Genomic DNA, 26,368 nt, shown 5'->3' with positions numbered 1-26,368 from the left:
CACACCCAGCCCAGCCCTGCCCAGCATACCTGGCTCACCTGGTGGAAAACCAGCTCAGTCCAGAGCCTGAGCACCAGGAAGAGGGGAAGATGCCTTGGGAGAGGGGGATGAGGGGGGAAGACGAAGGTCTCGGTGGCTTGGCAGGACAGGTGGAGGTATGGCATGGGCACAGGGAGTACTGGCTGAGGACGGTGAGCAGGCAGGGCAGTGTCTGCAGCCAGAGTCCCAGACATGGGGCAGGGGTCAGGGTTCAGTTGGTAATTCAGGCTGCTCCCCCAGGACACAGCAGGGGCACAAGGGTCGTGCTTGAGAGCTCGGGGGGCTTCAGCAGGTCAGTGTGATCCACTGTCCTGACAGGGGCTGGCCTGGCCTCCCTGGGGCTCCTCCCCACCCCATGGCACCCCAGCTCTGGCCCTCAGTACTCCGGCACTCACTCTCAGGGACACGGATCTCCCAGGGCACTGGGATGGTGGGGCTGTTGTCGTTGATGTCCATCACCACCACGGTCAGCGTGGCCGAGCCCATCAGCGGGGGCGTTCCTCGGTCCATCGCTGTCACCACCAGGCTGTGGGCAGGCATGACGTCAGATGTGTGTCCACACACGTGAGGGAGCACCTCACCCATGTACTGGGATATGCACTTGCACCTGCATCACACCTGGGACGTGAACTGCAGGTGTGCACAGGGCTGGAGAGTGTGTGTGTGTGGAGGGAAATGCACAGCAGCTCAGACCCTGGGGTGATGGATCTGTGCAGGGCATCCTCTGGAGGTGTTTAGGGAAAGACTGCATGCAGCACTCAGTGCTCCAGTCTAGCTGAGAAGGTGCTGACCAGTCACAGGCTGGACTCGGCACTCTCAGATGTCGTTTCCAACCTCAGTGGTTCCGTGATTTGGAGAGCACATGTGGGGCAGTGGGTGTGGTACATGGAGAGCACGGCGGGGCACAGCAGCAGGTTTTTGCACACCTAAGGCATGTGTTGAAGTCTGGAAGGTGTGTGGGCACAGGCAGAGCACCTTGTGGGGTGCAGGCAGGGGTCTGGGGCTCTCTGGCTGCTGGGGAACACCTGGAGCCTCTCTGGAACGGTGAGGGGTGTGGGGATGGAGGAATACCCCAGACTCCCCCCACAGGGAAGAGGGCAGAGGAACCCCCAGCCATGAGGGCACCTGTGGAGGGGGAGAACACGAACTGGGGGTCCTCATCAGAGCAAGGTGTGTGGGGAAGGGCAGGAGAAGCCTCAGATCCACGGCGGGGTGTTTGCTAGCATGTCACATACGTGTGGATGGTCATGTCCAGAGTGTGCACATATGGCGAGGGGCCCAGAGGACCTGTCTGGATGCAAGGGGACATCTGGGGAGGATAGTGCAGGGGTCTGGAGCCATGTGGCAGGACACAAAGGTCCTGTGCTTGGAAGAAATTGAGCAGATGCAGTGTGGATTAAGGAGGCAGGAAGGGGAATGGATGAACCTAGGGCCCTCTCACAATCTCCTCAGCTCTGTAGAGACCTGACTTGAGCTGTGTGGGCTCATCTTGGCCATCTGGCTCCTGTGTCCTTCACTCCCACTGACCCTCAGCTGTGCTGCCTGATAGAGCGTTTCACAGCCAGGCTGGGACAGCTTTGGGGGCACCAAGAACAGTGCTCCCCATGCCCCGGGGCTGTGCTCCACAGCTCTGTCCCTGTCCTGGCCTCCCCAGCTTGGCTGCACTCACCGCATCTGGGACCAGATCTCTCTGTCCAGGATGGCAGCAGTGGTAATGGTGCCAGTCTGAGGGTCAATGTGGTACAAGCCCGGCATTGGCAGGGACTGGTTGATGGCATAAGTCACCTGCCCATTCGCTCCCTGGTCCAGGTCATCTGCCAGCACCTGCAAAGCCACATGAGATGCAGCTGTGGAGCCCCTGAGGCAGGACTTGTGTGCTGGTGCCAGCCCCAGGCCCATGCAGCCCCCATCCCATAACCCCAGCCAGGCCAGGGCTCGGGTGTCCCTGTTTGTGCCTTGCCATACCTGGATGACAGGTGAGTCATAGCTCTGTGATTCCCAGATGAATGCCACATAGTTCTGCAGCTGGAAGCGGGGCAGGTTGTCGTTCACATCCTGGAGGTTGAGGTTGATGGCCATAAAGCCAAAGGAAGCTGCAGTCTCTGCCTGGATCACCAGGCGCAGCCGGGGGCTGGCCTCGAAGTCCAGGCTGCTGGAGTCCTGCACTGAGATGGCACCTGCAGGGGAACAGAGGGAAGGGGGAGTAAGGTACCAGCACCATCCATCCATCATCCATCCATCCATCATCCATCCATCATCCATCCATCCATCATCCATCCATCATCCATCCATCCATCCATCCATCCATCCATCCATCCATCCATCCATCCATCCATCATCCATCCATCCATCCATCCATCCATCCATCCATCCACCCTTTCTCAGGTGGACAGGACAGACACACTGAGCTTTTCCAAGCCCTCCCCACACTGCCATCATTCTCCAGAGCTGCCCTGAGTGATGACACCCACACCCTGCTGGGGACAGGCAGCTCCTGCTGCCATTACAGCATGTCACCATCCTCCCATCTGGAGACCTCCCTGAGGGTGTGGAGCAGAAAGAGCTGTTCTACCATGACATAAGCTCATCCAGCTCCGAGCCAGACACCTCACTGTAGCTTTGAGTCTAGTCAGAGCCTTACAAAGTGCTCTGAGGACAGACAGCCACTGCCACCAACCTGAACCGTGGGCAGCCAGGCTGCTGGAGCAACAAGGGGCTGCTGTCCCGCCTGGGGAGGAGGAGGGCAGCCAGCAGGATGTACTGATCTAATTGACAACATTCCTATGGGCACACAGGGACACCTTCCATTATCCCATGTTGCTCCAAGCCCTGTCCAACCTGGCCTTGGACATTTCCAGGGATGAGGCAGCTTCCCTGGGCAACCTGTGCCAGAGCCTCACCACCCTCACAGGGAAGAATGTTCTCCCCAAATCCCATCTAACCCAGCTCTTGGAGGTTTTGGGAAAAGGTCTCATTATGGGGGACCACAACTGCACAACTGCACTGGGAGCAGTGCTAACAGCCTCTGTTCAGCAACAGGGCAGTGTCCACACTCCAGTACTAACACCTCTCACCGAACTGGTACAGACTATGGACAGTGCTCCTGTGCCCTGGGGCCCCGAGCACCTGAGCAGGCATGAGTCATGAGCAGAGGTCCCCAGGTGTTCCTGGAGCTGTACCTGAGCTGGGCTGGATCAGGAAGGTGTTCCTCTCGTTGCCACTGACAATGCTGTAGGTGATGTGCCCCGAGGAGCCCCCCGTGTGCACGGCCTGGACACTCGCCACCTCAGTGCCTGGGAGAGCAAAAGGGCATGAAGAGACAGAGCCTGGGAGCACGTGGCAAAGGGTCAGGGTGACGCAGGGCAACACGTGCTGAACCACAGGAGCACTGCTCTGCCTGAGGACACTGGGACAGGGGACTGAAGAGCTAAGGTTAATGCTGGGCTGGGAGCCTGGTGTCATGGTGCATATCCACGGCTCCTCAGTGGTCTCACTGTGACCCTGGGGACCTTCTGGGAGCACTTGGGCACCTGTGGCTGCCTACAGTGGTCTGAACACACTCAGGCCAGCCCACAGGGACATCACCCTGACCAGCCTGGGCACCACTCAGACCCTGCAGCTCCTTGGGTCTGCCCAAAGCACAACAGGACTTCCCCAGACCCCGCAGTGCTCTCTGGTCAGAGTTCCCCACAGCGCTGCTCCCACCTCCCCTCGTGCCCTATCCCATTCCATCCCAGCACTTTCTGGTCACTGTCCGTGGGTACCTGGGGCGGCATTTTCAGCCAGGGCCACGTCTCTGGTGCTGCGAGGGAAGCGCAGCCCTCGGTAGGGCTCCTCCTGCACGTGGATCACCACCACGCCCGTGGAGGAGAGCGCCGGCTGCCCCAGGTCCATGGCCAGCACAAAGAGCGTGCGCTGGCGTTGGGTGAGGGCGCCCAGGGGCTGCAGCAGCTGGATGTCCCCCGTGTAGGAGTTGATGGCGAAGGCGGAGCTGGGGCTGGCAAAGCGGTACAGGATGGAGGCGTTGGCACCCGCGTCCCGGTCCTCGGCCCTCATGGTGGCCACCACCTGCTTGAGGGGCGTGTGGCGGGACAGGTTCACAGTGAGCGGGCTGTGCAGGAAGGCCGGCACGTGGTCGTTGACGTCCCGCACCACGACGGTGACGCGCACAGCGGCGCTGCGGGGCTCCCAGGGCGCCGCGTCCACCGCCATGGCCAGGAAGCTGTAGCTGGGCTGGCGCTCCCGGTCCAGGGCCTGCGCGCTGCGGAGCCGCCCGCTCTGCGGCTCCACCTGGAACATGCCCAGCGACTCGTTGCCCAGGTAGTAGGAGACCTGCCCATTGGTGCCCTCATCCGGGTCCTCGGCCGCCAGCTGCAGCACCAGGGCGCCGACCGGCAAGTCCTCTGGCACCTCCACCGTGTAGCTGGCCTGAGCAAAACTGGGGGCGTTGTCATTGAGGTCCAACACCTGCACGGTCACCGACATGGTGGCACTGCGTGGCGGGGAGCCGTGGTCCTGCACCACTACAGTGAGGCTGTAGGAAGCAATTTGCTCTCGGTCGAGGGCATGTGCGGTGGAGAGGACACCAGAGACGGGGTCTAGGCTGAAATCCTGCCCAGGGTCTCCACCTAAAAGAGAAGGGGGGGAGCAACAATGCAGCATGCCTGTAATTGGAATGAGAAAGGCCCTGGAAAGCATGGAGCCCAGCACCATGGGATCTGGCAGGCTGGGTAGAGTGAGCCCCAGTGGGAGCAGACTCCTTGGGCTACCTCCATATGAAGAACTAACTACTCACAGGCTACTGCTGCTGCCATGGGGAGTTGCCAGGCAGCCTGTGGCAGGATACAGCAAAAATCTGACCTGGCAACCTGTGAATTAACAGGTCAGAGCAGCCAGGAGAGGTGTGGAACTGGTCTAAGGCTGGGGAACTAGACACCAGCCTGGGGAATGAGCAGGGCAGCCTGTCCAGATCTCAGGGTGCTCTTCACTGGGGACAGAGAGCTGAGAGATGACAGCAATGCCATGCAGTTGGCAGCACGAGAAAGCTGACGTGGAATGGAACTCCTGCAGTTGATGTCCCCAGATCCAGGGGAGCCCAGGGAGAAGTCCCTGCCCAGTCCCATGCTCCCAGTGCATCTCACCTGCCACCCGGTACTCCAGGCATCCGTTCTCCCCACCATCAGGATCAGTGGCCCGCAGGGTGTAGAGTGCCACACGACTCTGGTTCTCAGGAACCTCTATGGAGCAGGACTCCCTCTCCAGGAGGGGTGCATGGTCATTCTCATCCCCCACGGTGACCCACACCGTGGCCTTGGTGAGGCTGGGAGGCAGGCCGGCATCCCGCGCATACACTGCAGGACAGCGAGAGCACCAGAGGGTGACTGGGAGCTGCAGCCATAGAGCCGGTGTGCCAACACCCAGGCACCCACACGGGCAGCCAGGCATATGAGCATTGGCATTCCTGCAGCCCCAAACCGCCCCACAGCCCTGCTGTGCCCCACAGCCCCTCCTCTCTCCCTCCCTCCCCATGGCCTGCCCTCTGCAACACTCCCCACGCCAGCACCAGAATCCCTGTGTGCCCTCCTGCCCGCTGCCTCCCCTTGCTTACCTGTCAGCACGTGCTGCTCCTGCTCCTCCCGGTCCAGGGGACGCGTGGTGACAATGAGCCCTGTCTGTGGGTGGATGGAGAAGGGCCCCCCCGAGAGACCCCCATAGGACACCTGCCCGTTGGCACCTGCGGGCACAAGGGTGCTCTGAAGGCAGCCCAGCAGCAGCCCCAGCGCCTCGTTGGGCTCCTGCACCTCCTGGATCTCATCTGGGGAAGGTGGGCTTGCTCCCTGGTGGCAGAAGTGTGTGTGGGGGTCCCAGCCTAACCCAGCTGCTGGCAGGCCAAGGAGAGCCCACAGAACAAAGGCCATGGGCCAGGGGACCAGAGGGAACCACAGGTTCCATTCCCACCCTCTCCCAGGATTCAGCCCACCTCCCACCTCCAGGCCAGGTGCTTGTCCTTCCCTCTGGTCAGCCAGGCTCTCCAGACTGGCAGAAGGGAGCAGGGCATGCCCAGGCCTGGGGCTGCATTTCCAGACAGGCCCCGAAGGAACTAGGCAGCTGACCCTGGCCTGCGTCCTCACCCAGATCGCGGTCCGTGGCCAGCACCTGCAGCACCGGGCTGCCGGCCGGCAGGTTCTCCATGATGTGGGCCTGGTACTCGGGTTTCTCAAAGACAGGAGCCTCGTCGTTGACGTCCAGCACCAGCACGGACAGCAGCTGTGTGGCCGAGAGCCGTGGGAAGCCGTGGTCCACGGCCACCACCGTCAGGTTGTGCTGGGCCACCTCCTCCCGGTTCAGGGCCCGCACGATGGAGAGGGCACCTGTGGGCACAGGAGAGGGCAAGCTGGCACCAGGGGCACTGGGACCTATGCCTCGGGACTACTGTGGGCTGCAGGACAGATGGCTTTCAGGAGACAGCAGCACTGTGCCAACCAGATGCTGTGCTTGGCACTCCCTGCACCCCCAGTCTCCCTCCTGGGGCTCCCCAGCCCACAAGCCTCTGTGTTCCCACACACAGTGCAATGTCCTCACATACCCCTGCACCCTCCTCAGCCTCCGTACCCCCAGGATCGCTGCCGCCACCTCTGCACCCTCCATGTTCCCACACACCGTGCAATGTCCCTGTGTACCCCTGCACCCTCCTCAGCCTCCGGCTCCCAGGATCCCTGCCGCCACCTCTGCACGCTCCCAGCCCTCACCGGTGCTGGGGTTCAGGTGGAAGCGGCCATCAGCGTTGCCTGCTCGCAGGGAGTAGCTCACGCGGCCGTTCTCTCCCAGGTCGCTGTCCTGGGCCACCACATGCAGCGCCACGAAGCCCGTGGGCTGGTCCTCCATGACGCTGACGGTGGCCGGCGAGAGGAAGACGGGCGCGTTGTCGTTTTCGTCGGTGACGAACACGCGGGCGGTGACGGCGGCCGAGCGGCGCTGGCTGATGTTGCGGGCCTGGTCCGTGGCCTCCACCACCAGCAGGAAGGCAGCGGCGGCCTCGCGGTCGAGGCCCTGGCGCAGGCTGAGCTGCCCCGAGCGGCCGTCCAGCTGGAAGGGGGCTCCAGGCGGCTCCAGGTGCAGCAGAGCATAGCGCACCTGGCTGTTGGGGCCCACCCCATCCCCGTCCAGCGCCTGGAAGGTGAAGATGGAGGAGCCAGCCTGGGCGTTCTCAGGCACCACAATGGTAATGGGGTCTTCGGGGAAGGTGGGGGCCTGGTCATTGCAGTCCTGCACGTGGATGTGGACCAGCACCAACCTGCTGGAGGGATAGCCGTGCTGCGTGTCCTCAGCACTCACCTGGAGCACGTGCCGTGCCCCGGCCTCATAGTCCAGCTCACGGGCAGCGTAAATCTCCCCTGTCACACTGTCAACCACAAAGGTGCCGTCCCCACCGCCTCCTACCACCGTGTAGGTCAGCTGTCCTCGGGCAGGGGCGTCCGGGGGGGCCACTGAACCAATCACAGACCCCGGCTTGACCCCCTCGAGGGGATGCAGGGTCAGCACGGTGGCATCAGGCCGGGGCAGCACGCGGGAGGATGGCAACACCTGTGAGGAGAGAAGGAGTGAGGGGCACGCACGCGGGGCTGTGTGCCAGGGCACACAGCTGGAACACAGGAGGGTCCCTCTGCTCCTCTGAACACACTCTACACGTGAGGGTGCCTGAGCCCTGGCACTGGCTGCCCACAGGTGGTGGAGTCTCCAGCCTTGGAGACAGCCAGAAGTCACTAGGCAGCCCCATGTGAGCAGGGGGCTGGGGAAGGTGACCCTCACAGGTGCCTTTCCTCAGCCCTTCTCGGGCTCTGTGCCTGGGTCTGATCCTGCAAAGTCAATGGACGGCAGCAGAAACAATTCTGCAAACATAAGGGAGAGTGAATGAGAGGTCACGCTCATCCTGACGGGAGGCACAGAAAGGGAACCCAGTATGACCCCGAGATAAATAAACACCATCACTAGTTTTATTAAAGATACTGGAGTTAATTTGGGCATGAGGTGCACTCGCAGATGGGAGAGAGGATGCTGCAAAGGCCACCACAGCATGACCTGAAGGGAAAACCCACTGAAGAAGCACATTCCTGTCAAGGAGCTGAGGAAAACGGGAGTAACAACAAACCTGTCAGCCCAGAGGGGACCAAACCCAGTGACTGTCCAGCAAATATCTATTACAGGGATGCAAACCAGCACGGTGGGGATGGCCAGCCTAGCCTCAGTGCTCTGGAGGCTGCAGAACAGCTCTGATGGCAAGAACAGTTACAGACATAGTGTAATGAGGAAATGGTATAAAACATGCTGCTGGTGGCTGAAGGCAGTTGTGGCAGGCTAACACCAGGCTTTACTCAAGGGAACGTGGTGTATCAGACCCACCTGGGCTAGAACTCAGCTTTGGAGCTCCCACACTAGCAAGGGACAGGCACAGAGTGGGGATGCTGTGTGACAAAGGAGTGAGAGACCAGCTGGCTCAAGGGAGCAATGGGCAATGGCTGGAGGTGGCATAGCAAGGACAGTCAAACGGCCTTGGCAATTGCAAGGACATGGAGGAGAAGATGTGAAACAACGTTCAGTGGGAGTGCCTTGGTGGGGGGAATCAGAGCCTCTGCTGTAAAAGGAAGCTCATCACTAACTGTAAAGAAAGGATGTAGCTGTGTGGGCAGCAGCAGGCAGGGAGTGCCAATGTGACACAGACATGAGGGGCACCCTGCAGGTCAGAGCACTGGTTTCAGCAGACCCTGGGAAGAGTGGAAGTCTCTGTGCAGGGAACGTCTGTGCAGGGTATCTAGGACAGGGTCAGCTGTCTAAAGCCTGGAGAAGGCAGAACTGCAATTGTCAGTTCTTTGGACATGAGAACAGGTGCAGGGTCATCCCTTCCCATCCAGGCTCTCCCTGTGGATTTTAGGGCTGGATCAGCAGCTGAGCAGGAGCAGAGGGGGCTCAGGGATGAGGGTGGGCAGAAAGGCTGCCAGGCGTGAACAGTGCGCTCCAAGAGGCGAGCGCTGTGCAGGTGGCACGGGGACAAGCGGAGGGGGCGTGCGGGGGCAGGAGGGGCTGTACCTGCACGCGGACGATGGCTGTCGTGCTGCGGGGCGCTGTGCCGCGGTCGCTGGCCGTCACTGTGAACAGGTACTCGGCGCGTTCCGCCCGCCGCAGCACCGCGGCCGTGCGCAGCTCGCCCGTGGCCCCGTGCAGGCTGAACCGCTCTGCCCAGGCCCCTGCGGACACAGCGCAGCGTGGCACGGGGAGCACGGGCAGGGCGCCAGGGAGGGAGCGTGCTGGGGGATCCCGGCAGCGGGCACCATCGCCCGGGGGACGGCTGCCGGGCAGGGACGGGAGCGTGGGTTTGCTGCTCTGCAGCTCGTACCTATCAGCGAGTAGGTGATGGTCCCGTTCTCCCCCTCGTCAGGGTCCTTGGCCTGCAGGGAGGCGACCAGGAGTCCCGATGGCTTCTCCTCCAGCACCTGAGCACGGCACAGGAGGCAATTGAGTGGCACAGCGAACCGCTCAGACCACCCCAGAGCCCCCAAGCATTGGCATGACCCAATGAGCTCTGCACCATCCTGCACCAGCCCTACACCTTCCCCACAACACAGACTCCCCACAGCACCCGCAGTCTGTGCCTGAGGCTGGGAACACAGAGGAGCCCACGGCAGTTGGCCAGGGAGGTCCTGCCTGACCAGCCCTCCTCCCCTTGGGTCCCGTTTAACAACCCACTGGGCAGGCTGGGGGCACACGGAGGAGGGCACTGCTTCACCCTGCTACACCCAGAGCCTCTGCAGGCTGCTCCTGCTCCTCCCCGCCCCAACAGACACCTTCAGCTGGAAATGCCCATGGTGAGCCCTCACAGCCCAGTGCCAGCCCCCCTGCCCACAGCCAGGGATCTCCTCAGCTCCCACAGTTAGCCAGGGAGGTTTCCCACCTCTGGAAGGGCAGCTGGCAGACCTTCTGGGGCTCAGGTACCCCAACCTGGGCCTTTTCCCTTCTCTCCTTTGGTGCTGGGTAGCACTGCCTGTCTGTTGGTACTTCAGACCCCCAATTTATGCCAGTGCAGCGCAAGACCATTGAGACATCAATCACAGGTGCTCAGGTAACCTTGTGTCCTGAGGGGAGCTACCTCCATTGCCACTGAGACCACACATTACAGCACTGCACCCCTTTTCTGGATAGCTGTGGAGCCAGATGCACCCCATCTCTGTCCCCCAGCCCCTGTCAGGTTTTGGGATCCTCCTCAGCAAACACGCCTGTGCTGTGCCTGCGACACAGCCTGTACCCCCTCCAGCACACACTTTGGAGGAACAGGATTCCTACTCGGCACAGGCTCTGCTGCTCCTTCCACCCCAGCAGAGGCCAAATTCCCACCTCGAGGGGACAGACCTCACATTCCCAGCCCACCAGCACATCCTGTGGCAGAGACCACCCTCCCAGACCCAGCTGTGCAGGGCGATCTGTGCCACTCAATGCCTTTAGGAAAGGGACAAGTGGAATCCAAGCACGACTCTGGGGAAGAGGGTGCAGGTTTCTGGGCAGAGGGTGAGGGCCAGAGCTATTGCCCAAGCTGCTGGCACTGAGCTGCAGCCCTGGGAGGGGAGACCAGAGGAGCTGGACTCGTTCAGCCAGGCCAGGCAGTGCTGGGACTGTGCTCTGTAAACACTGCGAGAGGGAGGGAAATTCCAGCGAGAGAGGACAGCTTTTTAAGCAAAAACACAATATTGGCACAAGAACAAATGAGTATAAAATGGTCAGAAATTAGTTTAGGCTGGAAATGAAGAGATGTTTTCTAGTACCAGATCAAGGAATCTGGAACAGCCTTTCGCAGCAGTGATGGAGGCACAGACCTAAATATAGCCTGGCCCTTGATGAAAGGAAGGTCTGCATGGACACCTCGACGTGGGGACACCCTTCAGAGGCCCCTTCCAACTCTCCCTGCCACAGTGGGGCAACATCTGCCCCACTGCCCCAAGCCAGACTTGAGAGGCTCCTGCTCCTCCTCTCCCTTCCACGAGGAGCCAGAGCCCTTTGGGAGAAGCCCTTTGAGCACAGCACCCTGCTCGGACATGCCAGAGGAGCTACAGAGCAGCAGCCACACGCACCAGTGCCAGCCTGGTCACACAGACAGCAGCAAGCAGCAGTGGCAGTGGCCTTGCCCATGCACGCTGGCAAGACAGAGGCCCTGTGGGCACAGCTGGGTCTGCCCACCCTGCCCAGAGGCTGCTGCAAACCCCAGCCTGGTCCAGGCTTGCAGAGCCCTTCTGGGCACCAGCACAGCTCCGGCAGGGCTGGCAGTGGATGCAGAAATGAGAGGAACATGGCACGTATGGAACAATCCTCCTGTGAGCTTCCCCGGCTCCCAGCCCGCTGTGGCTCAGACACTTCCTGAGCCACAGATCATCCTATTTGTGCTCATCAGCCTTTGATGGATTTTTTTTCTTTCCATGAATTCATCTAGTTTTGAACCCATGCAACTCTGGACAATGATTTCACAATTTAATTACATTCTGCATGAAGAAATGCTGCCTGTGTTTATTTTAAACCTGCTGCCTGGTCAGTTCTTATGGAGCTGCCCAGAGTTGTGTTATGAAAAAAGCAACTTCTCATTTCCCCATGACTCTGTGCACACCTTTGTGATATTCCTGCAGCTTTGCCCATGCCAAAGAATGTTTTATTCCTGCTTGGAACCATTATCTGCCAGAGATCCCATTAACATCCTTTTCTAAACAGTTTCTATCACTTCTGCTCACTTAGGGAATGGAACCAGACAGAAATTGTGGGCAGAATCTGAGCTGTGGGTGATGATATTTTCTTTCATTCTTTGTTTCTTGTCTAATTAAACTCAACGTTTGATTTGCTTTTTTGCCTGCCCCGAGCCTGGTGTGGCACACTCACAAAGCTCCAGGCTGAAGCAGCCAGTTCAGAGCCCACCCCAAGTGCCATCTGTGCTGCTTTCCAGCAGTTTGCTTAGCAGCAGTGACTTCATGTCCCATCCTCCTCCCTGACCCAGCAGTGGAACATGAGTGGAACATGATCCTCCCACAGCTCTTCACAGGGAGCCCCCACCCTGAATGCTGTGAACAGACCAGTGACAGCAACCATCGCATCTTTGGGGGGATACAGCAAAACCCCAGCACCAGGGGCATGCCCTCTGTGAAAACAGGCCCTGTGCTCCCTCTCCTCTCTCCTAGCAATCATTCCCTGGAGGATCCATCACTGCAGACCCTTTGCGAGCTCCCCCTGCACTGCCAGCACATCACCAGAGCTCGGCACGCCACAGCTGTGCTCCAAGGTGGACACAGAACCCTCCTCTGCTCTGCCTGACGAACCCTGACAGGAACTGAGGGTTCAAACGAACCCTGAGCACGTCTGCAAGAAATCATGGAGTTTGCGTTATCATCCAGTTTCACATCTTCCTCCAAGCCTCTTCTGCATCCAAAACATGGCTAAGAGTGGGCTGTTATGGTACTCCACCCTTCTCTGCCTGTGCTTCCAGCACCTGCAAACCAAAGTGCCCAAACCAAAGTGCCCAAACAGGTGTTTTCTCAGAGCTGCTACAGCATTTACCTGCCCTCAGAACCCTGAACCCACCTCAGCCTTGTCCTATCCTGTGAAGGACACACCTTTCAGGGTCTCTTTGCAGGAGCAGAGCCCTCCCAGGCTCTGGCAGGACCTTTCAGCACTGTGTGCCCCCAGACACTGCAGACCCTGCCGTGTGGGGTGTCACACGTGTCCCCACAAGGGCTCCTGGCAGATGCCAGTGGGGCAATGATCGCAGAGCCCACCCAGTGCTCCCTCAGCCAGGCTGTGCTGGCTACTCCCTGGCCTGCTCTGCTCCCAGAGCCTTGCTCAGAGACAGGGCAAACCCACTGAGCCCCCTTTGCCTCCTCCAGGCTCTGGGAGAGGTGCACACCCCGGCCAAGCACTGCCAGCAGCTTTGCCTCAGAGCAGGGCACGCCAGGAGATGGCTGGGCAAGGAATGGTGCACCCCAGGATGGCCTGGCAAGGAATGGTGCACCCCAGGATGGCCTGGCAAGGAATGGCTGCAGCCTAGGATGGCAAGAGAAGGAATGGCTGCAGCCTGGGATGGCAAGGGAAGGAATGGTGCACCCTGGGATGGCAAGGGAAGGAATGGTGCACCCTAGGAAGCCAAGGAAAGCAGCAATGAACGGGGAAGGCCTGGCTGGAGCAGCAGTGTCCCCAGATCTCGTGTCGCCCAGGTGGCTACCAACACACTCCTGTCTGCTCTGACCTGTCTGGGGTGCCCAGCTCGGGCAGGACGTGTGGCAGAGCGTGGCTGTCACCATCGTGGTGTTTCTGGGCCACCCAGAGCCAGGGGCTTTGAGCACACAGCCGGACATGCAGCAATGGATGTGCAGACAGGGCCTGGCTGCCCAGCCGTAGGCTGCCCCTGCTCTGTGCCAGGCCCTGCTGCCCATCCTGCTGCTCTGCTGCTGCCAGTGCCCCTCAGGTGGTGCCACGAGCCCTCGCTGGGGCAAGTCCCCTGCCAGCTCTCCTGAGCAGTACCCATGCAGCTGGGTCTGCAGCACATGCAGTGCCCAGGGACTGCTGCCACCAGGGTGTGCAGGGAAAGCTTGGCTGGCAGGCACAGCAGATCCACAGAAAACTCTTGTGCGTGCCAAGCCAGCTGGACAACACCCTGCGCACCACTGTTCACCCTGGCTCTTCTCTGAACCTGTGTCAGCTTCAGGCTCCTTTTGCTGTCTCTCCCTTCAGGCATGTGTGAGCCAAGAGCTCCTGCCCGCTGGCCAGTGCTGACTGTGCCAGAGCCCTCCACAGCCCTGCCTGCTCTGCACACCAGGATTTCTGCCCTGCCCAAGGACATGCCCCTCCTGCCACATCTCAGATTTATCCAACTGTCCTGGCTGCTGCATGGATCCAGCTGGTGCCTGCTCATCTCCTACCCTGAAGCTCTCCTGGGTCCCCCTGCGCACCCCCTTTTCCCCAGCAGTGTCCCCACAGCCAGAGGTGCTCCAGCCCATGGGTGCTCCAGCCTGCAGCCCTACCTGCACAGTGAGCTCCTGGCCGCTGCCCACGTGCAGGAAAGCAGGAGCGTTGTCATTCTCATCCAGCACAGTGACATAGATGGTGCCGGTGGCACTGCGAGGCGGTGCTCCCCCGTCCTGCACAATCACCAGCAGCTGGAAGTTGGACTGCTGCTCCCGGTCCAAGCTGTGCTTGGTGCTGACCTCTCCTGTGAGGGAGAATTCCAGAAGGGTTTGGGTTGGAAGGAACCTTCAAGCCCACCTTGTTCCACCCTGCTGCCACGGGCAGGGACACCTTCCACTATCTCGGGTTGCTCCCAGCCCTATCCAACAGGGCCTTGAACGCTTCCAGGAACGGGGCAGGCACAACAAGTGAGAACTCTGATGAGCAGGGACCCAGCTCAGCCCACAAGCTGCATTAGAGCAGAGCCTGTGCTCAGCTGTGCTGTTCAGCTGTGCTGCTGGAGCCCAGCAGTGCGGGGCAGTAAGGTGAACATTCTGCTGCTGCATTGGCCCGGCTGCCATCACTGCTGCCCTGCCCTGGGCGCTCGCAGCAGACAGCCCCATCTGGGAGGCTGGGAGTGCCTCACCTGTCTGTGCGTGGATCAGAAAGTTGGGGTCGTGCTGGAGCAGGCGGTAGGTGAGCCGGCTGTTCTGCCCGGCGTCGCGGTCGCTGGCCATCACCCTTCCCACGGCGCTGCCGGGAGCCTGGTTCTCAGACACGGTGAAGAAGTAGCGCTCCTCGCTCAGCCGCGGGGGGTTGTCGTTCTCGTCGGTGACGCTGACGCGCACGGTGCTGGTGCCGGTTTTCCGTGCGTCCGCCGCGGCCCCGGCGCCGCCCACCGAGGCCAGCACGGTCAGCACGTACAGGTCCCGCGTCTCCCGGTCCAGGGCGCTCTTGACGTACAGCCAGCCGCTCTCGGGCACGATGCCGAAGCTGGCGGCATCCCCGTCCGCACGCAGGTGGTAGGTGAGGGCCGCGGGCTCCACATCGTGGGCCAGGGCCCTGACCTGCAGGAAGCGGGTGGAGACGGGGACGCCCTCCTGCACCTCCACGCGGTAGGTGAGAGTGTCGAAGATGGGCCCGTTGTCGTCCTCGGCCTGCACGTGCACCAGCAGCGTGAAGGTGGAGCTGAGCTGGGGAACGCCGCTGTCCCGGGCCGCGATGGCCAGGCTGTAGGCTGAGACGGCCTCGTACTGCAGGGCCCCGAGGAGCCGCACGGCCCCCGAGGCACGCTCCACGACAAAGGTGCCCTCGCCCCCCGAGAGCAGCTCGAAGGCCACCTGCCCATTGGCGCCGCTGTCGCGGTCCTCAGCCTGCAGGGTGTACACCGTAGTGCCGGGCTCCGTGGCCTCCGGCAGCAGGATGGAGTCAGAGGGAGCTGGGAAGGCCGGCGCGTTGTCGTTCACGTCTGACACGGAGATCTTCACCCGCGTGTTGCTGTAGGCAGGGGGGGAACCGCTCCGGGCCTGCACGTCCAGCACCAGAACTGCCTGGGACTCGTGATCCAGAGGCAGGCTGGTGCGCAGCTGCCCCGAGGCCGAGTCGATGGAGAAATAGCCATGAGGGTCCCCCGAGGAGATGGAGTAGAAGATGTCATCAGCATGACCTGTGGGCAAGAGGACAGAGGAATGAGGTGCCATCCAGCTTACTGCCTCAGCCCCGGGTCACAAAGCTGTGCTCCAAGGGGCACAGCAGCACAGTGCCCATGTGCACAGCCCCCAGTGTGCTTACACACTTGTGTGAGCACAGGTGCTGAGCCAGGTGCACACTCAGGCACACTCAGGTGTGAGTGTGTGGAGCTCTCAGAGCAGGGCCGCTCCATGAGGAAGTGTGGTGGATGCTGGACCCCAAGGACAGTGTGGGGACAAGGAAAGTGGCAACATGCAAAAGGGACACAGCCATACCTGGAGGGTTCTGGGCCTGGACAGCCCCCACAGTGGCGCCCTGTGGCATGTCCTCGGGCACGCTGAAGAAGTACTGGGCTTGCTCAAAGACAGGGGGTGAGACTGTGCCCTCCACGATGCTGATGTTTACCCGGGCATTGGGCTGTGCCTGCAGGCCCCCCCCGTCCTGAGCAGAGATCACCAGCTGCACCAGGGTGTTGGCTTTGCCACTCAGAGACCATGACAGAGAAATGACACCTGAGAAAGAAAGTCATTGATGCGGCATTGTGCTGCACCCCTGGCTCCAGAGGACAGACCAAACCACAAGGTGGAAAAGACAGACCAGAAGGGGTAGGAAACAACGTGCATCACAGTGGGAGCCCACCATGGAGGAGCTGGACTGAATGAGTGGAGCTCTCCCAGGAAAGCCTCCCCAAATCCTCCGCACTTTGTCTTACAGCCAGCTCTGAGTTTAGTGGTGGTAGAGGCTGTGGGGCACGAGCCAGAAGGCAGGTCTTGGGAGAGGGAAAGGCAGGGAGAAGGCTTCCAATCTGGGGCACAGGGTGAGTGTCATAGCACAGCAAGCAGGCCTGGGCTGGCAGAATGGGTCTGGGAGGGGATATACAAGTGAAGGACCATGGTTGATAGGCCTTACAAAGGAGGTGGCGCTGCATTAGGGGGGCTGGTAGGGCTTGTCACCCTCCCAGTCACATGCTGGGAATTGAGAAGCAGTGTGCAGATTCCCCAATGCACCTTTCTGTCCTGCTGAGCATCCCTGGCATCACATACCCATGCACCCACTTCCCCAGCAGAAACTGCTCTGGCTTCCAGCAGATGCAGCCAATGAGAACAGTGGGATCAAGAGTGACAGAGTTATAGAGGAGAGTTAACTGAGCTGGAGAAGAGGGGACTGGCAGGGACAAGAAAGGAAGCAGGATACAGCCTGATCATACAGCTGATCATACAGCTGTGTGATCAGCACACAAGAGGAAGGGCACAGTGAGTCGGAGATGGGGAATGGGGAGAAGAAGGTAGACAGGTCAAATGAAGAACACAACAGGCAGCAGTAACAAAAAGTCAGGGACTGAGTCTGGGAAGGGGTTATGAGAGGCTAAGGAAGTTTAGCAGGGAAGGATGTGGCAGGGAGAGGAACAGACATACTCTGGAGATAGGCTGCACTGCTGAGGTGGCCAAGCAGGGACACTCAGGCTGGTTTTCAGGATACCTCCCACATCACAGCGCTCCAACGGCTGCCTGCCCTGGCTGCCCGAGGGCTCACCTGTGTCCTTGTTGAGGGAGAAGAGCGGGGGCGAGTTTCCCCGGACGATGCGGTACGTCACCCTGCCGTTGAGGCCCTCGTCCTTGTCGTGGGCAGTGACGCACAGCACGGCCGTGCCCGGCATGCTCTGCGTGCTGATGCTGGCAGCGTACTCCAGCGGGTAGAACACCGGCCGGTTGTCGTTGGTGTCCTCCAGGAACACCTTCACGTACACCATGGAGTTCAGGCCGCCCTGCGGAGGCACCGGGTCAGGGACAGCCGAGGACAGCAGCACCCGGCACAGGGCTGGCGCAGCAGCACTGCGTGTGCGGCCTCGGCAGCACTCACCCCGTCCACCGCAGTGATGGTGAAGTCGTAGGCAGCCGTGCCCTCATCACGGTCCAGGGGCTGCACCGTGCACAGCTGCCCCGAGTGCTTGTCAATGCTGAACTGCGTGGGGGTGACGCTGCCGATGCCAGAGCCGATGGAGTAGGAAAGGGAGCCGAACGCACCGCTGTCTGCGTCTGTGGCTGTCACCTGTGCGAGGGAAGGCACCACCTGAACAGAACAGAACCAGCCAGAGCCAGCCCAGCCCCACCACCACACCCCAGTGCCACCTTGTGCTCCATGGCACAGCCACCATGCCACCCTCAGAGCTGGCCATCACAACGCAGCGCAACAGCAACTGTGGCTCTTGTCCCAGACCGACCACTGCTTTTCTGCAGGACATGCAGCACTGCAGCAGCAGCAGCCCCTGCACCTCTATTCCTTCTTTTCTGCAAAGACACTCAGGATGGGACAGGAAGAAAGTCACCCCCCTGTCACCACAGCCCTGGCTCTGTCCTGTGTCTAGCAGCCCCAGACACAGGGCATGAGGATGGAGGGTGGCACTGCCCTGTGACAGTCCAGTCTCACACTGCCTGTAGCACAAGAAGTGCACCCGCTATGACAGACGTGGCAGGAGGAGGAATGCTGCTCCCTGCCTGCCCTCCCCAGCTCCTCCTTTGGGCTCCCACAGAGCTCAGGCCAGCAGAAACCAACTCCTGACTCCACATCCCTGCCCACAGCTCCTCCACCAGCTGGGAGCTCCACGGAGAGAAAAGCTGGGAGACAGAGCTGGGGAAGGCAGCTGGGCCAGGCCCGGGTGAAGCGGAGTTCAGGCCTCGTCAGCCACAGCTCCTCCCCGCAGCAGCCATGGGGCCTCGCTGATGGAGGAGCCAAGCCGAGGGCCCGGCTGGGGGCTGCGAGCTGTGCACCGGGATGCAGCAACCCGGGCAGGACACAGGGCCTGCAGGGAACAGTCACTGGGAATGGGCCACCCTGTCCTGAGCAGCAACAGGAGGCAGCACCTGCAACACCCCAGCAGCCCTGCTGCCATGGGGCTGCCTGCAGGGAGAAACTGAGACCACATCTCCAGCAAGCACTAAGCTCTGGTGCAGAGGATCTGCTCCCCAGCCCTGCAGCAGCTGCCAGAAGAAGCACCATGGAACAGGATCCCCCCTCCCCACTCCAGCTGCAGAGCGCTTGGAAACACAGGTGCTGTGACAGAACTGGGTCAGGAGGCACTTTGGGAAACTGGACCCACCTAGAGCTCACCATCCCCCTGCCTTACTGAGCCAGCCCATCTTCCTGGGGAGCTGCTCAGCAGAAAACACAAATCTGACCCTGCTGATATCACCGGAGGTCATGTGCAGGTTACCAGTACAGTGGCTCCATGCAGCCTGTCATTACAGGGGTACAGCCCTGTACCCACACCCTGTGTGCCTGTGCTGGGATACAGCCCTGTACCCACACCCTGTGTGCCTGTATGGGATACAGCCCTGTACCCACACCCTGTGCTGTGCCTGGGATACAGCCCTGTACCCACACCCTGGGTGCCTGTGCTGGGATACAGCCCTGTACCCCACACTCTGTGTGCCTGTGCCATTCCTTGGGTCAGCTGCCAGCCTTCTCCCCCATTGCAGGTGGAAATGCATAACCAACTGGAATATGTACTATATGGTAAATGAAGTTTTTTCTTTCCTTCAGAATGAAGTATTTCTCACTCTGAAGGTTATCAAAATGCACATCAGCTGCTTTAATCACTGTACATCCACAGTCTCTGCTGCAGAGTGAGATAGCAGCTGCAGGCTCCTTAGCCCAGGGGCTCTGATGCTTCCAGAAGAGTCTCCCTTCCCCACCATAACCATCTTCTGATGGGTGCCCCCCTTAGGAATATCCAAAGGGGGAATACCCAGCTTCCTGCCACAAGACCTGGGCCAGGTTTCAGGAACAGGGAAGCAACAGATGAGCTCTCACTAATGTGCAGTGCGGCACCACCTCCCTGGTGGCTTCCTGGTACCCAGAGCCATGTTCCAGCAAGATAACTGGTGGAGCCAGCAGCTGGTATCAGAACCAGCCCTGGCTGTGCAGCCAGGACAAGGTACCCCATATATCTACTGCTTCACTGCCCCATCCTGTGGTGGGACCATCTGTGAACCGCTGGTCCAACACAGACCCTGAGCCTACACAGCATCTAAGAGAGGTGACATCACTGGTGCCACCATAACTGCAGCCCTGCACCTGGTTCTATCTCCCTTGGATGGGAGATGCTAAACTGGTGTCTAGAGAGAAGCCACAGGAACAGCAATGACCTGGTCTAAAAGCAAAACACCTGCTAGACCAGGTCATGGTGTTGGCTGAGTTTGGGGCCACTGGACACTTTGCTCTGTGCTCTGCCACTACTCCCCAGTCCCAGCTCCCTGCCTGCAGACTGCTGATGTCCCATGTGTGAATCCCATGGGATGGGATTGGCTGACTGCCCCTGGGCAGCCCACGCTCAGCAGGGCCTGACACGAGACTCAGGGACAGCAGGATCCCCTCTGCAGCTGGGGGATGGCTCCTGGGGACTCCTGAGAGACACCACAGGGACCACCAGGTATGGCAACCACCTCATTCCAGCTGCACACACTGCTGCAGACTCAGAGCACACACAGTTTGAGACAGGGACACATTTTTAGCTGCGAGGGCAATTAGCCACCAAAAGGGCTCATTAAGGCCTGCGGTGAGTTCACCACTTCTGGAAATTTTTAAACCAAGCATGGACATTTTTCCAGGAACTTTGCTAGAAGCTAATGCAGGGCAGCCCCAGGCTCTGTATTTAGCATCCGCCCCAAGTCTTGGATCCACAGCTGGTTTCACTGCAGCTCACTCATGAGACTCTTGATGTTTGCCTGAAAAATAGAGGGAAACGGGGTCAAGCTGCCTGTGGAACTGCCCAGGAAACTCTGCCCTGGGGCTGCGCCAGTCCTGCTGCTCCCTAGAATGTGTGGGAGCAGGAGCCAGGGCTCTGAGCCTGAACGGCAGCCCCGCTGCCCTCTCTCCTCTGACTTCTGAACGGAGCCCGCACAGCCACAAGGGCTGTAAGCCCAAGGACAGCAGTGCCCTGCCAGGAGGTTCCTGACCTGAAGCTGCCAAGGAAGCAGCAGTGCCCGAGGAAGCCAGGATCAGAGCCCCAGTCTCACAGAGATTCCAGAGCCCCTGCCAAGCAGGGGTGGCACGCAGCTGGATCTGCTGTTCCTAGAAGGGACTGCTGACTGGGGATGTGGCAGCTGGCAGCAGCTGTGACTGCAGCGGCCATGCAGCAGCAGATTCAGGATCCTAAAGGGAGTGAGGAAGAAGAGAAGCTGAGTGCAGACCCTGGATTACAAGGCAGAGTTCAGCTTTTACAGGGAACTGGTCGATGGAAGGGATCTCGTGGGAGGCAGCACTGAGGGCCAAGGCAGCTGAGGAAAGCTGGCAGGCCTTCAGGACAGCACACTCAGAGCAGCCCATCCCAGTGCTCAGGAAAACACAGAGACCTCAGCAGATGGCCTGGGCTAAGCAGGGGCCTCCGGGCTAAGCTGCCATGCAGAAGGTGGTGCATGCTGAGAGAATTGGACTGTCCAGCCTGGAGAGGGGGAGGCTCTGCAGTGACCTCACTGGGGCATTTCAGCACCTGAAGGGAGCCAACGAGATGGAGAGAGAGGCTATTCAAAAGGGCCTCAAAAGACAGGACAAGGGAGAGCTGCTCCACACTGACAGCGAGCAGGTTTACATTGGATATTGGGAAGAAATTCTTCCCTGTGAGAGTGATGAGGGCCTGGCACAGGGTGTCCAGAGAAGCTGTGGCTGCCCCTGCATCCCTGGCAGTGTCCAAGGCCAGGTTGGACAGGGCCTGGAACAACCTGGTCGAGTGGAAGGTGTCCCTGCTCATGGCAGGGGGTGGAAGGAGATGATATTTAAGGTCTCTTCCAACCCAAACCATTCCACAATCCTTTGAGATGGACACGGAGGCAAGACACAGAGTAGGAATCTATAGACACTGCCAGGCATGTCAGGCTGTGCCAGCAAAGTCAAAGTTCAAGCCTGAGCGTGCCAAGAAGAGCCTCTGCACTGTGCTGGCAGTGAAGGCCTGAAGAGGAGCCCATTTCTGAGTATGGATTCATCAGCAGCAGGCACAGCTAAGACTGGGACACTCAGTGCCTCCTCCACCTCGGACTCCACCAGCCTCCCAGGCCCCCATGCTGTTCAAAAGGCTTCAGAGAGCCTCCAGAGAGGGGTGAGGAGAGAGCCAGTATTTCTTTGGAAAGATTGATCCACGTGAGTCCATGGGACTCAACAGGCTGCATCAATGGAGTCTGGCAGAAATGGATTTGTGGGGCTGCTCTTCACATGTGGGGGAAAAGCAGGGGAGATCCCTGACACCTGGAGGAATGCAAGTCTCACATCCCACCCTCAACAAAGGCCAAAAGGATCATCTGAGGGTCTACGCCCTCGTCAGCCACACCTTGGGCCCTGGGAGAATCGTGGCATGAGTCTAGCATGTTTTAGGCCACATGAAAGATCCTGGAAGGGAAGAGCCATCATAGATTGACTATCCTGTTTGCTCTCTGTGGTGATGGGATCTGGGCTCATAGGGCTGACAGCTGTGGGTGACAATTGCCTTGACTTTGGGAAGGATTTTGACACCTTCTCCCACTGTCCTCATATCCAAGGCAGGATGCTGCAGTTTGGAGGGCTGGGCAATCAGTGGGTGAAAGACAGGTTGGGAGGCAGGCTCTGGGGAGAGGCTCATGAGCAGTGAGGGAAAGGCTCTGCACGAAAGTGACAGAAGAAATACTCCATTTCTGTCAAAAATGGATGCAAATGAAAAGGCACATGTCCTTAAGACCAGAGGATGTGTGAAGGAACCCAGGCATGACCCCCATGTTTTGAAGACTTTGTGGATAGGTGTAGAAGAGGCTGCTACCATGGCAGGGTTTGGGGATCACATCTGGGCTACCTTCAGCCAAAATCACTCACTGATCAGTGCAATTACATGGGAACACTGCTGTTGGCACCCAGTTCCCAGCTGGGTTTGAATCTGGCAAGGGATGTCCAAGTCAGCAAGAAGGGTTTCTGTAAGGACATTGGTGACAAAAGGAAGGCTGGCTAAAAGGCAGGCCCACAGCTGAAGGAGACGAGGGACCTGGTGACACAGGACATGGAAAAGACTGGGGTACTTAATGCACTCTTTCCCTTACTCTCTACTAGTGAGATGGGTCTTCAGGAGCCTCAGGTCTCAGAGAACAGGGTGAAGCACATCACCGCCAGGCCCTTCACAGTAATCATCACGTTTGGGAGGTGCCTGAAGACTGTGGGAAGGTAAATATCTCCCATCTTCAAGAGCAAGGCAGGAGGACCCAGGTAACTACAAAACAATCAGCATCACCTTGATCCCTGGGAAACTGATGGAGCAGCTACTCCTGGAAAACATTTTTATGCATGGGAAGGACAAGAAAATCATCAGGAGTGGTGAGCACAGTGTCCCCTAAGGAAAATCATGCTTGATCCACTTGATAAATGATTGGCCTGGTGGATGACAGAAAAGAAGTGGATATTGTCAACCTGAAGTGCACTAAATTCTTTGACACTCTCCTCCATGAGATCCCCATTCAGGTGAAAACCAGCTGAAAACCAGCTGAATGCCTCCTGTGCAGAGAGTGGTGGTCAGGGGCACAATTCCTACCTGGAGGCCAGCAGCCAGCAGTGTACCCCAGGGTCAGTCCTGCCTGCAGCCCTGTTTGGCATCTCCGTTAATGACCTGTTTGATGGTGCAGTGTGCACCCTGAGCAGTTTGCTGATGGCCCCAAACTGGGAGGAGTGGCTGATTTGCCAGAGGGTCATGCTGCATCTGGAGCAACCTTGAGAGGCTGCAGGGAGGGACGAGAGGCCTCCTGAAGTTTATAAGGGACAGTTCTGGCAAAGCTCTGACCCGGGGAGGAAGCAATGCCCTGCAGCAGCAGAGGCTGGGGGCTGCACCCTGGAGAGCAGCTGAGCAGAGAGGCCCCGTGGGTGCCAAGGTGAGACAGCAATGTGCCCTTGCTGCAAGGAAGGAGAATGGTGTCCTGGCAGCATCAGGTGAGTGTAGCCAGCAGGTCAGGGAGAGGATCCTGCCCCTCTCTCAGCAGTGGTGAGGCCACAGCTGGCGCTGGGTACAGCACAGTACTCCTCAGGGCTCCTGCAGTGCAGCACTGGCTCCCCAGTGCAGGACAGAGATGGCCACACTGGAGAGAGTCCAGTGAGGGCCACAAAGATGATGAAGGGACTGGAGCACCCTTCCTGGGACAAAAGACTGAGGGAGCTAGGGTGGCTCAGCCTGGAGAAGGGCTATCACTCATACAGGAATGAGGGCAACAAGAGGATCCAGGCTCTTCCCAGTTGTGCCCAGTGTCAGGATCAGAGGGCATGGGCACACACCAGAACACAGGAGAGTCCCTCTGAAGATCAGGAAGCACTTTTCCTTTATGAGGCTTCCCAGGAAAGTGGGGATGCCCAGGGCAACCAACTCTGGATGGTACTGCTTGTGCATGGGACTTATCTCAAGAGGTCCTTTCCAAACTCAGCCATTCTGTGATCTCCAGCCAAAGACCCTCCTGAACACCCCAGTTCCCCACTGAGCTCAGACTGTTCCAAGAGAGCTGATCTGCTCCCCGTCCCTGCAGAGCCACCCCGGGCAGCAGCATCTGCTCCCTGCCCTGCCCTGCCTGCAGGTGTGGTGGGAAGGCTTTGCTGCAGTGCCTTGCAGCTGGGCAGAAGAGCATGCAGGCGGAGGGCTGTGGCCACCACGGAGCAAAGAGCACAACAAAGGAGAACAGCAAGATGACTCAGGGTCAGGCAGCACGAAACCAGAGCACCAGACTTGGAAAGGGAAGCAGGGTCCTGGCCAAGTGTGCCTCTCCCCCCTGCATGGAGAGCTGGGAGGGCAGTGATGGGTATGGAGGCCTCGCAATTTCACACCCTCCTCCCAGCACCCCAGCAAGACAGGAGGAACAGCCAGGGCACAACAGACTTCCTACATCTCCCAGAGATGGGGATGGATGAAGTACAGCCCCACACCGAGGTCCCTCACCCTGTGGGAGTCAAAGCTGCCCCTTCCCATAGAGCCATCACCAGAGCCCCTCGTACACAGCTCCTGCTGCCCCGTGCTCCAGCCCACAGCACTGAGAAGCGATGGAGCACTGCTCAGGCTCCATTCCTCAGCCCTGCTCCCCACTGCAGCCAGCGCAGTCAGCAGGCAGGGAGCTCATCTGGAGCCTGGCCACGGCTGGGGCTCTGCTGCGCACATGTTGTGCTGTGGCTTTGGCAAACATCTGGCTCTGGGGCTCCCGCCCCTCTGAGTGACGGCTCTTGGTGGGAGAGGAGGGGAGGCTGGCGCCAGTGTGGTCAGCGATCCCACGCACGGCTCCCCGCGCCGGAGCGCGCGCCAGCCTCTGCCCTCCCAGCCCTGGCACGGCCACTGGCCAGCCCGGAGCGGCCAGGCAGCAGCCACACAGCTATTTCAGGAGCCACTCCTGTCTCCAGGCTTTGTCCCAGCCCCCAGCACGGCTGGGTCCCAGGGGAGGCAGCAGGGTCAGGCTTTGGCCCAGCCTCCAGCATGGCTGCGTCCCAAGGGAGGCAGCAGGGTCAGGCTTTGTCCCAGCCCCCAGCACAGCCGGGTCCCAGGGGAGGCAGCAGGGTCAGGCTTTGGCCCAGCAGCAGCGCAGCACACGTGGCCAAGGCGAGAGTCAGCCCCCATGGCTCCCCATGGAGCCCCCCGTGCAGGGAGCCCCAATGCAGCTGCCAGCACTGCTGGGTCACACTGCTGGGTCACACCGCTGGGTCACACTGCTGGGTCACACTGCTGGGTCACACCGCTGGGTCACACTGCAGGCTCACACTGCAGCTCACCCCGCTGGGTCACACTGCAGGGTCACACTGCCGGCTCCCCAGGGCCCCAGGCACAGGCTGGGGGTCCCACAGCCATGGCCTCCACACTGCCCAGAGCAGCTGTGGCTGCCCCAGCCCTGGCACCCAAGGCCAGGCTGGATGGGGCTTGGAGCACCCTGGTGTAGTGGAAGGTGTCCCTGCCATGGCAGGGAGTGGAAGGAGATGGGCTTTAAGTCCCTTCCCACTCTCCTGTGACTCTAGGGCACACACAGGGCTGCCAGAAACACGTGTAGCTGGGCATGGGGAGCAGGGGCTGCCCTGAGATGGGGCAGGAAGTTCACCACAGGCACTGGCAGGAGGCAGGGCGTGAATGGTGAGGCTGGGCAAGAGGGGAGGGAGCCTGGGAGTGCCCAGCACCCTTCTGGGAGCCCAGGGGCCTCCAAGCACAGGGCACAGACGGACAAGGAGCGAGGTTCTGCACCTGAGTGTCTGCTAGTGAAATGGCATCTGCCGCCAGGAGCTGCAGGGCATAGGGAGCCCCACAGAAGGAGCTGAACAGGACCTGGAAGCTGGGGAGCAGAAAGGGCTAGGGAATCCTGGAGCAGAGCAGGGCTGGGAAGCTGGGAAGAGTGCTCAAGGTCAGGGGCTTGAATGGGGCAGCCACAGCACAGGGCAAAAATGGCAGGACCCTGGGGGCACTGAAGCCAGAATGACCCAACCCAGGGTGTGGGGCTGGGTTTCAGCCATGTGGAGCTCAGGCAGAGAGTGCTCAGAGAAGATCCGTACAAAAAGATGGGACACATATCCATAAGATGTGCAGGAGAGACTGGGGTCAGCACAGCATTGAGCATGCCAGGCAGGGTGAGCCTAGGAAGCAAGGCCAGCATGGGGCCCCCAACATCAGCAGGACATGGAGCTGCTCTGGAGACAGGCTGGGCGAGATTGGGGTGCTCAA

General features: G+C 59.9%; 1 protein-coding gene across 1 annotated transcript in view; it reads right to left on the bottom strand.

The window, feature by feature from the left end:
• The window catches only part of DCHS1 (dachsous cadherin-related 1), a 40,666-nt gene that overhangs the window by 6,224 nt on the left and 8,074 nt on the right, over positions 1 to 26,368 (bottom strand). Inside the window, 16 exon segments of the mRNA XM_074532997.1 lie at positions 435 to 565; positions 1,709 to 1,863; positions 2,005 to 2,216; positions 3,219 to 3,332; positions 3,804 to 4,667; positions 5,181 to 5,390; positions 5,648 to 5,773; positions 6,171 to 6,410; positions 6,789 to 7,623; positions 9,124 to 9,281; positions 9,431 to 9,527; positions 14,082 to 14,269; positions 14,651 to 15,670; positions 15,969 to 16,205; positions 17,227 to 17,458; positions 17,554 to 17,742. Of these exon segments, the coding sequence (XP_074389098.1) occupies positions 435 to 565; positions 1,709 to 1,863; positions 2,005 to 2,216; positions 3,219 to 3,332; positions 3,804 to 4,667; positions 5,181 to 5,390; positions 5,648 to 5,773; positions 6,171 to 6,410; positions 6,789 to 7,623; positions 9,124 to 9,281; positions 9,431 to 9,527; positions 14,082 to 14,269; positions 14,651 to 15,670; positions 15,969 to 16,205; positions 17,227 to 17,458; positions 17,554 to 17,742 (5,008 nt within the window).

This window comes from Zonotrichia albicollis, chromosome 2 (assembly GCF_047830755.1).
Source record: "Zonotrichia albicollis isolate bZonAlb1 chromosome 2, bZonAlb1.hap1, whole genome shotgun sequence".
Classification (NCBI taxonomy): Eukaryota; Metazoa; Chordata; class Aves; order Passeriformes; family Passerellidae; genus Zonotrichia; species Zonotrichia albicollis.
Note: the sequence above shows the minus strand (reverse complement) of the source record. Positions and strands in the feature narration are given on the sequence as shown.